The sequence below is a fragment of the Oncorhynchus mykiss genome, chromosome 12 (genome assembly GCF_013265735.2).
Source record: "Oncorhynchus mykiss isolate Arlee chromosome 12, USDA_OmykA_1.1, whole genome shotgun sequence".
NCBI lineage: Eukaryota > Metazoa > Chordata > Actinopteri > Salmoniformes > Salmonidae > Oncorhynchus > Oncorhynchus mykiss.
The window spans coordinates 86,638,516-86,654,780 of record NC_048576.1 but is presented as its reverse complement, the minus strand read 5'-3'; the positions used below and the strand labels follow the sequence as shown (position 1 = coordinate 86,654,780).

At 44.0% G+C, this 16,265-nt stretch overlaps 1 protein-coding gene across 7 annotated transcripts in view; it reads left to right on the top strand.

Annotated features, from left to right (window-relative positions):
• LOC110516610 (septin-9) overlaps positions 1–16,265 on the top strand; it is a 162,462-nt gene that overhangs the window by 115,556 nt on the left and 30,641 nt on the right. For 5 of the 7 annotated variants that reach the window (XM_036938953.1, XM_036938956.1, XM_036938955.1 and 2 more), the window contains one exon: positions 14,598–14,819. In XM_036938953.1, the coding sequence (XP_036794848.1) occupies positions 14,598–14,819 (222 nt within the window). Of the gene's footprint in view, positions 1–961; positions 1,041–1,083; positions 1,218–14,597; positions 14,820–16,265 lie in introns of those variants that run through there. The other 2 variants (XM_036938957.1, XM_036938958.1) reach the window with 2 other exon arrangements.

Below are 16,265 nucleotides of genomic sequence, written 5' to 3'. Positions count from 1 at the left end.
TGATTGGGATCCTCTGAATTCCAGGAACAAAGGGCTGGAGCAGGTCATTGGAGGGTTGTAAATCAGGGACAGACAGGAGGACCAGGGGGGTGGACAGGCTGGCTTCTCTCAAACCTGTGGCCAGAGGCTAGGGGGAAGGATGAGGGGTAGAGAAGCAGGGACGGTGTGTCTATACACACACACACACACACACACACACACACACACACACACACACACACACACACACAAATGGCTAAGCGCCAGCCGAACCAAAGCATGTGGAAGCCTTAAGAATGAGTGTGCTCTCATACTCCCTTAAAATAACTTTGCTTGAAAAACAAACAAGAAAAAAGTGGCAATAGTACTGTTTGTCCATCTTGAGATGCCGTAGCCAGTATACACTTCCTCAAAATGGTCAGAATGAATCTAAGATTTAGATTTTTGTTGCGTATTTGTACATCTAACTAAAATGTTTGGTGCCATATTTGAAGTTAATTTTTTTAAACATGAAAACGAGTCGTCTAGCGTTGAATGACAACAAACACTTAATTGAAGAATCCCTACTGTTGACCAATAACCGACGAATGTGCGTAGATTTCGGCTCACGGCCTTCAGCTTGCCTCGAGATAATATTGTGTGCACGAACAGCAGAAAAATGTCGTCATAATATACAGTACCAGTCAAAAGTTTGGACAGACCTACTCATTCAAGGGTTTTTCTTTATTTTCATTATTTCATAGTTTTGATGTCTTCACTATTCTACAATGTAGAAAATAGAAACAAATAAATAAAAACCCTTGAATGAGTAGGTGTGTTTTTTGACTGATACTGTATGCACAAACTATTCCCAACTGTTTCAGATGGGAAGCATGAGAAGCGTTTATCCTCTCTGAAGACGTTTCATGTTGAGGGGAGGGTGGTGTGAGTGAGAGGGGGGTGTGGCATGCCTGTGGTCCAGTGTCACATGACAGGGTGAGGTGGGAGGGGCCGTGGGGTTCCTCGGTGACTGGACTGGCTCTCACTAGGGGGCTGCTCTTCAGCACGGGACAACACACACGGTGAGTTTGCGGTTCTGCCTCCCTCGCAGTGTGTACTGTGTGTGTGGTTTCCTTGTTCTCCCCTCTCTTTTTCTCTGCTTTTGTTTTTCTCCCTTCGTCTCTTCTAGTTTCCTGTTTGTCTGTGGTACAGTACTAGCTCGCTCTTTACTCTGCTGCCGCGGAGCACCACTACTGTGTGTGAGTGTGCCTCTTTCTGTGTTTATGTTAGTGTGTATTTGTTTGTCTTGATAGAAAGTTCCACTCAGATGTACTGAGGTATGACTGTAGAGGGGAATAGGCTTTTTGTGAAGTTTCTCTGTTGTACTGTACTCCCGAAACCCGGCATTGGTTCATCCTCTAGTTTTTCTCTGTTGTTCTGAGCTCTTGGGGGTTTGGGGGCGGAGCAGGGGAGCACAGAGTGGAGGGATGTGGGGGGGGTTCGGGGATATGAATTTTGTGTGTGTCTCTAACATGGCGTCTGCAGCTCCAGGGCCCTGTAATCAACCCTGGGAGGTGAGGGGCTGTTTGCATAAACCACTGCTTCTCTGCTGCTGCCATGTTTCATTATGTTCCTCTGTTTCTGCTCTGGTTAATTTCAGCTCTCCTTTCCCCTCGTTCCATCTTGTCTCTAACGACATGATCCACACATGGGGCTGTGTAGTGCTGGACATTGATCCATGACATTGCTGTATTGCATACAGACCAGGTACAGAACATGGAGAGAGGCAGTGCAGTATAGTACATGGAGGGATTTCCAGACGTGGAAACATGTGGAAAGAGGCAGATACTTTTAGTATAGGGTGTGAGACCTGCTGTGAAGTCGTCTCCAGCCGCCTGTTCAAAATGAAAAGTAGTCCCTGTAGTTAAAATGATGGAGTGATGTGTCTGGAAGGTGGAGATGGATGACTCTATCTCTTTCATCCTCTCTCTCTTCTTTGATTGCATATTGCTGTTCTTATTGGCTGTCACAGTAAAAGCAGAACTATGGCACTGCTCTGACAATGGCTTCCCTCAACCTATGTTTTGTTTAAATATGTTTGACCCCAGCTATTTTACATAGGCATAGCTCACTGATATCAGACAGTTAAAAATAAACAGAATAACGCAACCGCTCTTCACCTTTTGAGTCAGTCAGATCTGATTCACACACACACTAGTTCAAAGGAGCTCTGTTTTCTGGACAGTTAGGGGCTCTGGTGCATTGCAAGGCGAGAACAGACACCTTGGCTCTTCAACAGCTGCTGATGTGATGCCGGAAAGGTCGTCATTACCTCTGCATTCTCGTGTGAGTGTTAGATCCCCAGAGGTATGGTTCTGTCTGTAGTCATCCGTTAAGTGGGTCTACTATTATCTACTATTACATATTATTTCTTCACTTCTCCTTGGTCATGCGTTTACATACCATTATGACGGGTAGAGTATGACATGTAGCCATGTAATGTATGTCCTTGTCTCCTGAAATGGTATGTATGAGGTCAGTGGTTTTAGTTCTGAAATGGTATGTATGAGATGATGAGGTCTGTGGTTTTAGTTCTGAAATGGTATGTATGAGATAATGAGGTCTGTGGTTTTAGTTCTGAAATGGTATGTATGAGATAATGAGGTCTGTGGTTTTAGTTCTGAAATGGTATGTATGAGATAATGAGGTCTGTGGTTTTAGTTCTGAAATGGTATGTATGAGATGATGAGGTCTGTGGTTTTAGTTCTGAAATGGTATGTATGAGATAATGAGGTCAGTGGTTTTAGTTCTGAAATGGTATGTATGAGATGATGAGGTCTGTGGTTTTAGTTCTGAAATGGTATGTATGAGATAATGAGGTCAGTGGTTTTAGTTCTGAAATGGTATGTGTGAGATGAGGTCTGTGGTTTTAGTTCTGAAATGGTATGTATGAGATGATGAGGTCTGTGGTTTTAGTTATGAAATGGTATGTATGAGATAATGAGGTCTGTGGTTTTAGTTCTGAAATGGTATGTGTGAGATGAGGTCTGTGGTTTTAGTTCTGAAATGGTATGTATGAGATGATGAGGTCTGTGGTTTTAGTTCTGAAATGGTATGTATGAGATAATAAGGTCTGTGGTTTTAGTTCTGAAATGGTATGTATGAGATAATGAGGTCAGTGGTTTTAGTTCTGAAATGGTATGTGTGAGATGAGGTCTGTGGTTTTAGTTCTGAAATGGTATGTATGAGATAATGAGGTCTGTGGTTTTAGTTCTGAAATGGTATGTATGAGATAATGAGGTCTGTGGTTTTAGTTCTGAAATGGTATGTGTGAGATGAGGTCTGTGGTTTTAGTTCTGAAATGGTATGTATGAGATAATGAGGTCAGTGGTTTTAGTTCTGAAATGGTATGTGTGAGATGAGGTCTGTGGTTTTAGTTCTGAAATGGTATGTGTGAGATAATGAGGTCTGTGGTTTTAGTTCTGAAATGGTATGTATGAGATAATGAGGTCAGTGGTTTTAGTTCTGAAATGGTATGTATGAGATAATGAGGTCTGTGGTTTTAGTTCTGAAATGGTATGTATGAGATAATGAGGTCAGTGGTTTTAGTTCTGAAATGGTATGTGTGAGATGAGGTCTGTGGTTTTAGTTCTGAAATGGTATGTGTGAGATGAGGTCTGTGGTTTTAGTTCTGAAATGGTATGTATGAGATAATGAGGTCTGTGGTTTTAGTTCTGAAATGGTATGTGTGAGATGATGAGGTCTGTGGTTTTAGTTCTGAAATGGTATGTATGAGATAATGAGGTCTGTGGTTTTAGTTCCAGTGAAGGACAGTGGGTCTAGGAAGGAAGAAGGGAAGGGGTGCAGACTGGTGTGTATTTCATAGAGCAAGGACGATGCAACTAACATTACTGGTACCGACCCAACCAACCATTTATCGAGGGCATTTTACAGCTATAAATAGCCTTTACAAGAGGAATGTGAAGTTTTGAAATGAATTATGTCAACAAATATGGGCGATTTCTAACCGGACAACATTTAAAAATAGTAGTAGTTTAAAGGCCAATATAAACAAGTAACTGATGCACATTGTTATGAATTTAGCATTATCGGAATAATTCAGTAAATGTAGCGTGATATGGATTTGTGTCTCTCTCCCAGCTCTAGTACTTCTGGGATATATGTGTGTGTATAAGGAGGGGTAGAAGGGACTTGATGCGGATTAAGGAGGGGTGCAGAATAGCAGGTTTAGGGAGAGTTGAGGGGTTGGTCATCTCTTTCTGTCTGCAGTGATGGATAGATTGGGGTCTACTGTTGATCACTGTGCTGATGGAATGATGAACTGCTGTGTGTGTGTGTTGACTAGGGCCCACTGTATTAAAGGAATGATGATCTGCTGTATGTGTGTGTGTGTTGACTAGGGCCCACTGTATTAAAGGAATGATCGACAGCACAGTGGATGTGTAGAGGTCCTCACACTGAGAGACTGAGTGTCTGTAGACATGTAGCACCAACGTCACTTTGACTGGTATTGACATCTTCCCAGTATCACTTTACTCTGACCAGACTGTCATGAGATCCATGTAACACATCTAGATGACATCTAGATGACATCTGTCTGAAGCCTTATTTATTCACCGTTGACATCACCTCCATAACACATACTAGGGCTGGGAATTGCCAGGGACCTCACCATACAATATTATCATGAAACTTATGTGCCAGTACAATATGTATTCTGATTCTCTCCATTCAGTATGTATTCTGATTCTCTCCATTCAGTATGTATTCTGATTCTCTCCATTCAGTATGTATTCTGATTCTCTCCATTCAGTATGTATTCCGATTCTCTCCATTCAGTATGTATTGCGATTCTCTCCATTCAGTATGTATTGCGATTCTCTCCATTCAGTATGTATTGCGATTCTCTCCATTCAGTATGTATTCTGATTCTCTCCATTCAGTATGTATTCCGATTCTCTCCATTCAGTATGTATTCTGATTCTCTCCATTCAGTATGTATTCTGATTCTCTCCATTCAGTATGTATTCTGATTCTCTCCATTCAGTATGTATTCCGATTCTCTCCTTTCAGTATGTATTCCGATTCTCTCCATTCAGTATGTATTCCGATTCTCTCCATTCAGTATGTATTCCGATTCTCTCCATTCAGTATGTATTCCGATTCTCTCCATTCAGTATGTATTCCGATTCTCTCCATTCAGTATGTATTCCGATTCTCTCCATTCAGTATATATTGCGATTCTCTCCATTCAGTATGTATTCCGATTCTCTCCATTCAGTATGTATTCCGATTCTCTCCATTCAGTATGTATTCCGATTCTCTCCATTCAGTATATATTGCGATTCAATTATGATTGCGTGTTCCAAACATATTGCTCACCATATGTCTGCTGAGGGACAAGAGAGCCATGAGAACATGTGTTGATCAGTGATGGAAATTAAAGTCCAGTCCAGAGGTAGTGTGTCATAATACACCAAGCTGCATGATTTGGGTTGCTAAGGTGTTTTAGCACAACTCTGTTGAAAGCAGTCCTCTCCCTAATTCTCTCCCCGAGGTTATTTCTCTCTGTAGTCGTACCAGTGACTCGGGCAGAGAGGTCAGTCAAAGGTCAGATTCTGGAACCCTGCGCCCCAACACTAGCTGTCAGAGAACAATTCCACACTGATACACTATGACCTCAGCAAAACAAACAACCGGCAATAGCATGACCTGTAATAGGCTACTGCTAATTATTTTTATTTTTTTCACCTTTATTTAACCAGGTAGGCTAGTTGAGAACAAGTTCTCATTTGCAACTGTGACCTGGCCAAGATAAAGCATAGCAATTCTACACATACAACAACACAGAGTTACACATGGAATAAATAAAACATATAGTCAATAATACAGTCGAAAAAATAAAACATAAAGTCTATATACAGTGAGTGCAAATGAGGTCAAATAAGGGAGTTAAGGCAATAAATAGGCCATGGTGGCGAAATAATTACAATATAGCAATTAAACACTGGAATGGTAGATGTGCAGAAGATGAATGTGCAAATAGAGATACTGGGGTGCAAAGGAGCAAGATAAATAAATGAATACTGTATGAGGATTAGGTAGGTAGATAGATGGGCTGTTTACAGATGGGCTATGTACAGGTGCAGTGATCTGTGAGCTGCTCTGACAACTGGTGCTTAAAGCTAGTGAGGGAGATATAAGTCTCCAACTTCAGAGTTTTGTGCAGTTCGTTCCAGTCATTGGCAGCAGAGAACTGGAAGGAAAGACGACCAAAGGAGGAATTGGCTTTGGGGGTGACCAGTGAGATATTCCTGCTGGAGCGTGTGCTACGAGTGGGTGCTGCTATGGTGACCAGTGAGCTGAAATAAGGCGGGGCTTTACCTAGCAGAGACTTGTAGATGACCTGTAGCCAGTGGATTTGGCGACGAGTATGAAGCGAGGGCCAGCCAACGAGAGCGTACAGGTTGCAATGGTGGGTAGTATATGGGGCTTTGGTGTCAAAACGGATGGCACTGTGGTAGACTGCATCCAGTTTGTTGAGTAGAGTGTTGGAGGCTATTTTATAGATGACATCACCGAAGTCGAGGATCGGTAGGATGGTCAGTTCTACGAGGGTATGTTTGGCAGCATGAGTGAAGGATGCTTTGTTGTGAAATAGGAAGCCAATTCTAGATTTAATTTACGATAGGAGATGCTTAATGTGAGTCTGGAAGGAGAGTTTACAGGTTAACCAGACACCTAGGTATTTGTAGTTGTCCACGTATTCTAAGTCAGAGCCGTCCAGAGTAGTGATGCTGGACGGGCGAGCGGGTGCGGGCAGCGATCGGTAGAAGATCATGCATTTAGTTTTCCCTGCATTTAAGAGCAGTTGGAGGCCACGGAAGGAGAGTTGTATGGCATTGAAGTTTGTCTGGAGGGTTGTTAACACAGTCAACACAGTTAATGCTGCTGGCTAATGGCTCGTTCTCTTAGCTTCTCTGAAAAAGGCTCATAGATAATATCATTAGATGGACCTTGTTACAATTAACATTAGTCTAATAATGACTGAGGCAGAAACAGAATGGTAACTAGGCAGAAAAGGCAGAAACAGAATGGTAACTACGTGGAAACAGAATGGTAACTAGGCAGAAAAGGCAGAAACAGAATGGTAAAGAGTCAGGCAGGTTACAATTGTGTAGGTTCGGGCTAAAGACGCGTCTTAACTGAAAATGTAAAGATTTTAATTTTGAAGTGGACTCTTTCACTTCCATTTGAAGCTGTCTTGCTAACTCCCATAGTCAAACATGATTGGCATGACAATGGCCATAGTAGTTAGCTACACAGCACAGACTGATCTGGGAACAGGCTAAGAGGTGGTGTCGCAGGAGGAATCTACAGTTGGTGTAAAAAGATCCTGCTCAACATAATGAGGAAATGGTCCTATGCATACTTTCACCAGACTATGCTGCATATCTGACCTGACTCTGCGTCGATGTGTGTTTATGTGTGTTTATGTTACACAGGTAGATAATGTCCCTGTGTTGTGTAGGCAGTTAGGGGTCGTTGCGTTGTCTGTTTTCTGTCAGAAACAGTGACGGGTCAGATAATGAGACAGATAACAGCACTGCAGCATGACTGAATGAACCCCTCAACCCCTCTGTCTGTCTAACATTCCTCTGAAACACTCTGACTCTATCACTGGGAGTCTGTGGTAGGTATGGGGTGCCGTTTGTCAAGTTACATGTTTTGATGTAGGTTTTATCAGGTCGATGCACATTGTTACAATCTGAAGACGATTACACCTTGAAAATATGTTGGTGTTAGAACATGCTCTCTTCGTCGTTTTATGTCTTTATTGTCCATACATTTTTAAATGAGTGTCTGAGATTGTGTCGTGTTTTGGGCATACAGATGTGTTTGGTAAACAACTCTACACACACAGCAGTACATATCCCCAGCATCAGGTGACAACATCTGCTTTCACAGCCCTGTGGGGTCGTAGGCCACATTCTCAGGAGACCAGAAATGGAGAGGACCCTGGGAAACGGGCTTGGCTACACAAACACACCCGCATATAAGCACAACACTTCCCCGGTTCATTTTGGGGCTTCTCTTTGGGTCTGGCTAGGGGGTATTTGTACCATAATGCAGAGTAATGCCTGGTCTTACTGGCTGGCCTCCGTACTGCTGTGTCAGCCTCTGTCATATGACGGTGACTCATCATGTGTGCACTGTACCTGACAATGGCTTCTCTGTCCCAGGATCTGATGGCTCATATGCAGTGTTGATGATGCCAGGCTTTCTTTTATTCTTCACATGCATTGTCATCTCTTCCCCTCTTTCCTCTCTTTCCTCCCAGGTTCTTGACCTGAGAAATTCATAGGAAGAATGAAACCAGGACTCGGTCACAACTAGTTGGACTTTCGACTGTTAGAGGAAGTCTGTTTTCTGATTTCTTGATTAATAATAGTTTGGAGTAGTGTATTCAATATGCTTTAGAAAGGAGCTTATGGACAAAATGTCATTGTGAACATGTAGACTGAGAGATGGCTACTCACTCTGGCTATTACCATAAAGCTGTAGACGACAGGCGAACTATCTTCTGCCCTCTTTATGGATCCCTCTTTCTTTCTCTTGTTCTCTCTCTCATGGGTCTCGGAATGTGGAGAAAAAGTACACTCAGTACACTTTTTATGAGTACCCCCCCCCTCCTCCCCCCATGTCATATCAGTTAGGGGAGGAATGATGTCATAACCATATAACTTAATTTGCATAGTCAGCACTTCATTTACGTAGTCCCAAATAGATGGTTTGTTGATGTTCAACTAACTGTCAACATATCAACTAACCGCAGCCCTAACCTTTTGATTAACATCATCTGACAAATGGTGAACATATCACATTGGGTTTAAAAACTGAAATAATTAGTGTTTGCACCAATTGGACTAGTTTAGGTAATGTAGTTATTTCCTGTTTTACAACATGTTCTCCCTCCTGAAGACACAATGTGCAGTAGATGCAGGGCTAGATTATAGACGGTGTAGGACAGGTGTCAAACATATGGATCTGGCCTGCGGGGGGGCATAACACACTTTTTGGGAATATATTTAGGGCCTGTTTGTAGTTAGCTGGCTGTTAAGTGGGAATGCCCCAAGCTATGCATGGAGAGAGTAAATCACATCTATTCCCCTCTCCGCTCTTCTCCTGTCTATTCCTCTCCTCTCTCTGGTATTGGGACTTCTGTCTTTATTTACAGAGCAAAGGAACTGCATACTCTGCTATGACAGACAAAACAACATTCTTTATGGGCCATAATTGAAACCAGGAGCACAACAATTCCAGTAAATCTGGAAAAGTATTTTTATTTTTTTGTGGGAATTTTAAAAGCATTTTTCTGTGGATTCTTACGAAATGCATTTTTCATGCTAATTTCATATCGAAATGAAGGAAATCTCTATTTAATTTTAGGTTGACACACCCCTTCACAGCAACAACCTGGTTGAAGAGTTTTAAGGGATAGGAGAGCCCACTGGAGTTGGAATCTGGGATGATTAGATGCCCATAAATGGAGAAGACACATTTCAGTTGAAGGCATTCAGTTGTACAACTGACTAGGTATCCCCCTTTCCATGATAAATGATGAGGGCCAGGTTGGGAATGTAGCCATGACATCAGGCTTAACACCCTTACTCTTACAATGAGTGTCACCTAAATAAAGTCATTTTAATGACATGTCCTCTTCTCTTTGCAGTGCCATGAGATCTTTAATAACCACAGTGAGTCAGGCCATCTGTTTAACATTTTTTCTTTTATTTAAAAAAAACTTTATCTCGGCAAGTCAGTTAAGAACAAATTCTTATTTACAATGATGGCCTACACCGGCCAAACCCGGACGACGCTGGTCCAATTGTGCGCCGCCCTATGGGATTCACAATCACGGCCGGTTGTGATACAACCTGGATTTGAACCAGAGTGTCTGTAGTGACTCCTCTAGCACTGAGACACAATGCCTTAGACTGCTGCGCCACTCGGGACAGACTGCCATCCGAAAGACTGCCATCCGAAAGACTGCCATCCGAAAGACTGCCATCCGAAAGACTGCCATCCGAAAGACTGCCATCCGAAAGACTGCCATCCGAAAGACTACCGTCTGAAAGACTGCCGTCCGAAAGACTGCCGTCCGAAAGACTGCCGTCCGAAAGACTGCCGTCCGAAAGACTGCCATCCGAAAGACTGCCATCCGAAAGACTGCCATCCGAAAGACTGCCGTCCGAAAGACTGCCGTCCGAAAGACTGCCATCCGAAAGACTGCCATCCGAAAGACTGCACATCCCATTCTAAAGAGGGATGTAGCCTATGTAATGTAATCCACTCAATTCCAGGAAATGATCATTAGAGGGATCCATCCATGACAACATATTGCCTCCACACTGAACCTTATGGTCCCACTGATTGCTGCTGACTGTTACTATTCAACTGACATCTGTTCTACTCTGAAACATTGATAACTCTCCCTACGAATACCCTGTTTATAATGCATTACAATCACATAAAGCTTCATGTGCCATGCATAATGCTTTATAACTACATAGACTGTTCATAACCATTTTAGAATTAGAGAGGTAGAGATGAAACAGGATCATCTTCACTTGGACTCATATCTACAATCTGCTTGGCTGACAGTTTGTGGCTTATTAGGTTTGGTTTTATCCTGAAGGTGGTTTTGTTGTCAGCTAGCAAACACAGTGATAATGTGGATGTTGTCCACATTCTGGGAAACCGACTGGAACCATACTCAATGAATTACATGTTTGTAAAGTTGAGACACACACAACCCTCATCCATTCCTCTGCTTTTCTTGTCTGGTTAACTGGTCCTTCTCTCCCTGTCCCCGTGTGATAATGTGCTGCTAATGTCTCCCAGCTGTTTAGGTGAAATGGCCAACCAGACGTTCTAACTAATGAAAGGGTCAAGGGTCATTTCAGATTTATAGGGTCATTTTCCAAAAAGCACTCAGACACCTATGTTTCGGCGCAGCACAGCAGGTCAAGGCATCCCTGAATAATAATAACGACATCCAATCAGTTCCATGTTATGCACTTTGGGCTGACATACTGTAGAGCCCTCAAACTCAACTCTGGACCTCGAAGCCAGTTTGTTTCACTGCTTTTTGTTCCCCTCTAACCAGGGACTGATTTAGACCTGGGACACCAGGTATGTGCATTTAATTATCAGGTAGAACAGAAAACCAGCAGGCCCCGGACATCATAGGGTAAGAGTTGAATACCCCTGCTATCGAGTTTTTAGAGTTCGTTTACTTCATTTCCAGGTCTCCTTGAAGAGGGGTTTTAACCTCTAGGGATTTGATCGTGGTTAAACAAAGGCTACATTTACTTCACAAAGTTGCACAACGTTTTAGCAGTGTAGTCAGACAGAAAGGTTGTCTGGCCCTCTTGTATGTGCTGTTGGTTGGTAGTGTTGTAGTAGTGTACCTAGTGTCATCGGGTTCATGAGCTGTCAACGTACAAAGCTAGGGTTGTTAGAATCCTTTGAATCGTGATACTGGTATCGTCCCAGCCCTAATCCCTGCATCGTTCCTATAGTGTCACCCTCTAAACCCTCGAAACTAGACGTTTCTTAACAACCAGGAATGGGAGATTAGTGTGTGTTTCTATTTACTTCTTGTTAAACAGGCCCAAACACAGCCAAGACGTACCCAGCTCTCTGGCTCCCTGTAGAGGGAACAGACAGGTACATGTGTAACAGTATAACTTTAGACCGTCCCCTCGCCCATACCCGAGCGCGAACCAGGGACCCTCTGCACACATCAACAACAGTCACCCACGAAGCATCGTTACCCATCACTCCACAAAAGCCGCGGCCCTTGCAGAGCAAGGGGAACCACTACTTCAAGGTCTCAGAGCAAGTGACGTCACCGATTGAAACGCTATTTAGCGCGGACCACCGCTAACTAGCTAGCTGTTTCACATCCGTTACACATGTATGGCCCATCCTCCCAAAGGGGTGCTGCAGTGTCCCCTGAAGAGGGAAGGAAAAAGAGACAATCTGTGACTCTTATTTAACGAAGGGAGGGTCGAGACACTGTCACCTTGTTAACCATGATCCTTCACTCCTCACCTTGCAGAGCCTGTTGTAACACTCATCATAGCAGTTCTGTACCATGGTCAGATAGTTATGCCCCATCCTCTCCAAAGGGGTTCTGCAGTGTCCCCTGATGCTAAGGGAAAGGGCTGAGCAGTGACTCTATTTGGGATGGACACTGCATCGTCTTGTCTCTGTAACCATGGAGATGAGCCATTGCACTTCACCTCACTCAATGAGTCTTTTACATCAGTCAGAGCCTTTTGTAAGTAACTCTGTTTACAGTACGTGACTGGCATGTGAGGTTAGCTGGATATATAGTACCAGTCAAAAGTCTGGACACCTACTCATTCAAGGGTTTTTGAAGCACAAACATTCTGGTCACCAGATCTATCTATGACCAACCACCCTCCTATACGCCAGTCAAGAACAGTAAGCACAGGGTAGAGCCAGGTATTGGAAGTTACAATAGTGACATGTTGATCAGTATTATTCTGTACCTGTTGCAGTGGAAACTACTAGAGGAGAGGGTGACTGGTGTCTGGACCAGGATGGGGAAGTGGTGTGGAGGCCAGTCGGAGCTAGTTCCCTATAGGCTAGGTGTGTCTCTAACTCTGCCCGTTTCTATAGAAACATTTACTTTGACATCATACTCAATTCACAAGACTTTTCTTTTGAAAACAGACTGGTATCAAGTGTTCTGTGAACAAGATATACCAGCATATTATCTTCCTACCAGAACCTGGTGTAGTAGTCTTTACAGTGAACTCTGGGATTTTCCTGAGTTTCTCTCTTCAGTGTTGTTGTTATCGGAGTTGTAACTAGCTGGAGGGAGGGGGGATGGAATCTTGATGGCTGTAAAATTCTTGGCAGCCTGCCCCTGTGGCTCCAAGCGAGGATCTGACTGTCCTCCTCGTGTGTGTGTGTGTGTGTGTGTGTGTGTGTGTTTGTCAGTCATCCTTAATAGCACTGTTGATTCCAGAGTTGTGAGTAGGTCAGGTTTCAGGTTTTCACTCTCTCATCATCAGCAGGACACACCATATTAAACAATATGCCTGGTGATCAGACACCACCCAGCATACATAGTTAACTTGAGTTAGAATCTGCAAGGGGGTCCTCCTGTAACTCAGAAAATATACAGAATATTATTCTATGAATGTATATGAGTCCTGCGGTGGTCAGACAAACATGTACTGTGTATCTAACCCTCAGTAGAGACTGTTTACTTCAATATGACTGTTGAGTAAGTGTGTGACTGCAGAAGGCTCTGGGTGGTGCTGAAACACGGTTGGTTCAGTACTTCAGAAGGCTCTGGGTGGTGCTGAAACACAGTTGGTTCAGTACTTCAGAAGGCCCCGGGTGGTGCTGAAACACTGTTGGTTCAGTACTGCAGAAGGCCCCGGGTGGTGCTGAAACACAGTTGGTTCAGTACTTCAGAAGGCCCCGGGTGGTGCTGAAACACAGTTGGTTCAGTACTTCAGAAGGCCCCGGGTGGTGCTGAAACACTGTTGGTTCAGTACTGCAGAAGGCCCCAGGTGGTGCTGAAACACAGTTGGTTCAGTACTTCAGAAGGCCCCGGGTGGTGCTGAAACACAGTTGGTTCAGTACTGCAGAAGGCCCCGGGTGGTGCTGAAACACAGTTGGTTCAGTACTGCAGAAGGCCCCGGGTGGTGCTGAAACACTGTTGGTTCAGTACTGCAGAAGGCCCCAGGTGGTGCTGAAACACGGTTGGTTCAGTACTGCAGAAGGCCCCGGGTGGTGCTGAAACACTGTTGGTTCAGTACTGCAGAAGGCCCCAGGTGGTGCTGAAACACGGTTGGTTCAGTACTTCAGAAGGCCCCGGGTGGTGCTGAAACACTGTTGGTTCAGTACTGCAGAAGGCCCCGGGTGGTGCTGAAACACGGTTGGTTCAGTACTTCAGAAGGCTCTGGGTGGTGCTGAAACACTGTTGGTTCAGTACTGCAGAAGGCCCCGGGTGGTGCTGAAACACGGTTGGTTCAGTACTTCAGAAGGCTCTGGGTGGTGCTGAAACACAGTTGGTTCAGTACTGCAGAAGGCCCCGGGTGGTGCTGAAACACAGTTGGTTCAGTACTGCAGAAGGCCCCGGGTGGTGCTGAAACACTGTTGGTTCAGTACTGCAGAAGGCCCCGGGTGGTGCTGAAACACGGTTGAACAAACACGGTTTGTTCAGACTAGTGTGTGGCTCTAGCCCGGGTCTAGCTAAGTTATGTCTAGCTAGTAACTAGCTCCTCACAGCTGTGTAGAAAACCATCCTTCCAACTCCTTCACTTGTTTCTGATGACACAGCAATATGGTTCTGCTATATGTTTAGTGTAGCATACTAACTGTATAAGTTGGTTACTTGAATGTGTCAGGTTTTTGTTATCTTGCTACTTTAAATTATTTTCTTTATTTCACAGTAGGAAGCTCATGTAATGTGTCCAGTATATTTCAAAGATACATGATCACACGAGAGGAAATAAATGGTTTATCCACTTGTACTGACATGTATTTCTCTCTCCCTCTCTCCTCAGAGTCAGAGGTCACTACCAGCTACAGCAGTAGAGCCATGTCTGAGGTGGCTGTGCCCGAGATGATGATGCCGACCCCGGCGGTGCCCGCAGCGTGCCAGGTGGAGAAGACTGTGCCAGGTCCTGGCATGGGGGACTTCAGCTATGTGGGCATCGATGCCATCCTGGAACAGATGCGGAGGAAGGCCATGAAACAGGGCTTCGAGCTCAACATCATGGTAGTGGGTGAGTTAACATGAAGAGAGAGAACACACCCACACAAACAGATCAACATCATGGTAGTGGGTGAGTTAACATGAAGAGAGAGAGCACACCCACACAAACAGATCAACATCATGGTAGTGGGTGAGTTAACATGAAGAGAGAGAACACACCCACACAAACAGATCAACATCATGGTAGTGGGTGAGTTAACATGGAGAGAGAACACACCCACACAAACAGATCAACATCATGGTAGTGGGTGAGTTAACATGAAGAGAGAGAACACACCCACACAAACAGATCAACATCATGGTAGTGGGTGAGTTAACATGAAGAGAGAGAACACACCCACACAAACAGATCAACATCATGGTAGTGGGTGAGTTAACATGAAGAGAGAGAACACACCCACACAAACAGATCAACATCATGGTAGTGGGTGAGTTAACATGAAGAGAGAACACACCCACACAAACAGATCAACATCATGGTAGTGGGTGAGTTAACATGAAGAGAGAGAAAACACCCACACAAACAGATCAACATCATGGTAGTGGGTGAGTTAACATGGAGAGAGAACACACAAACAGATCAACATCATGGTAGTGGGTGAGTTAACATGGAGAGAGAACACACCCACACAAACAGATCAACATCATGGTAGTGGGTGAGTTAACATGGAGAGAGAACACACCCACACAAACAGATCAACATCATGGTAGTGGGTGAGTTAACATGGAGAGAGAGAACACACCCACACAAACACATCAACGTCATGGTAGTGGGTGAGTTAACATGAAGAGAGAGAACACACCCACACAAACACATCAACATCATGGTAGTGGGTGAGTTAACATGGAGAGAGAACACACCCACACAAACAGATCAACATCATGGTAGTGGGTGAGTTAACATGAAGAGAGAGAGCACACCCACACAAACAGATCAACATCATGGTAGTGGGTGAGTTAACATGAAGAGAGAGAGCACACCCACACAAACAGATCAACATCATGGTAGTGGGTGAGTTAACATGAAGAGAGAGAACACACCCACACAAACAGATCAACATCATGGTAGTGGGTGAGTTAACATGAAGAGAGAGAGCACACCCACACAAACAGATCAACATCATGGTAGTGGGTGAGTTAACATGAAGAGAGAGAACACACCCACACAAACAGATCAACATCATGGTAGTGGGGGAGTTAACATGGAGAGAGAGAACACACAAACAGATCAACATCATGGTAGTGGGTGAGTTAACATGAAGAGAGAGAGCACACCCACACAAACAGATCAACATCATGGTAGTGGGTGAGTTAACATGAAGAGAGAGAACACACCCACACAAACAGATCAACATCATGGTAGTGGGTGAGTTAACATGGAGAGAGAGAACACACCCACACAAACACATCAACGTCATGGTAGTGGGTGAGTTAACATGAAGAGAGAGAACACACC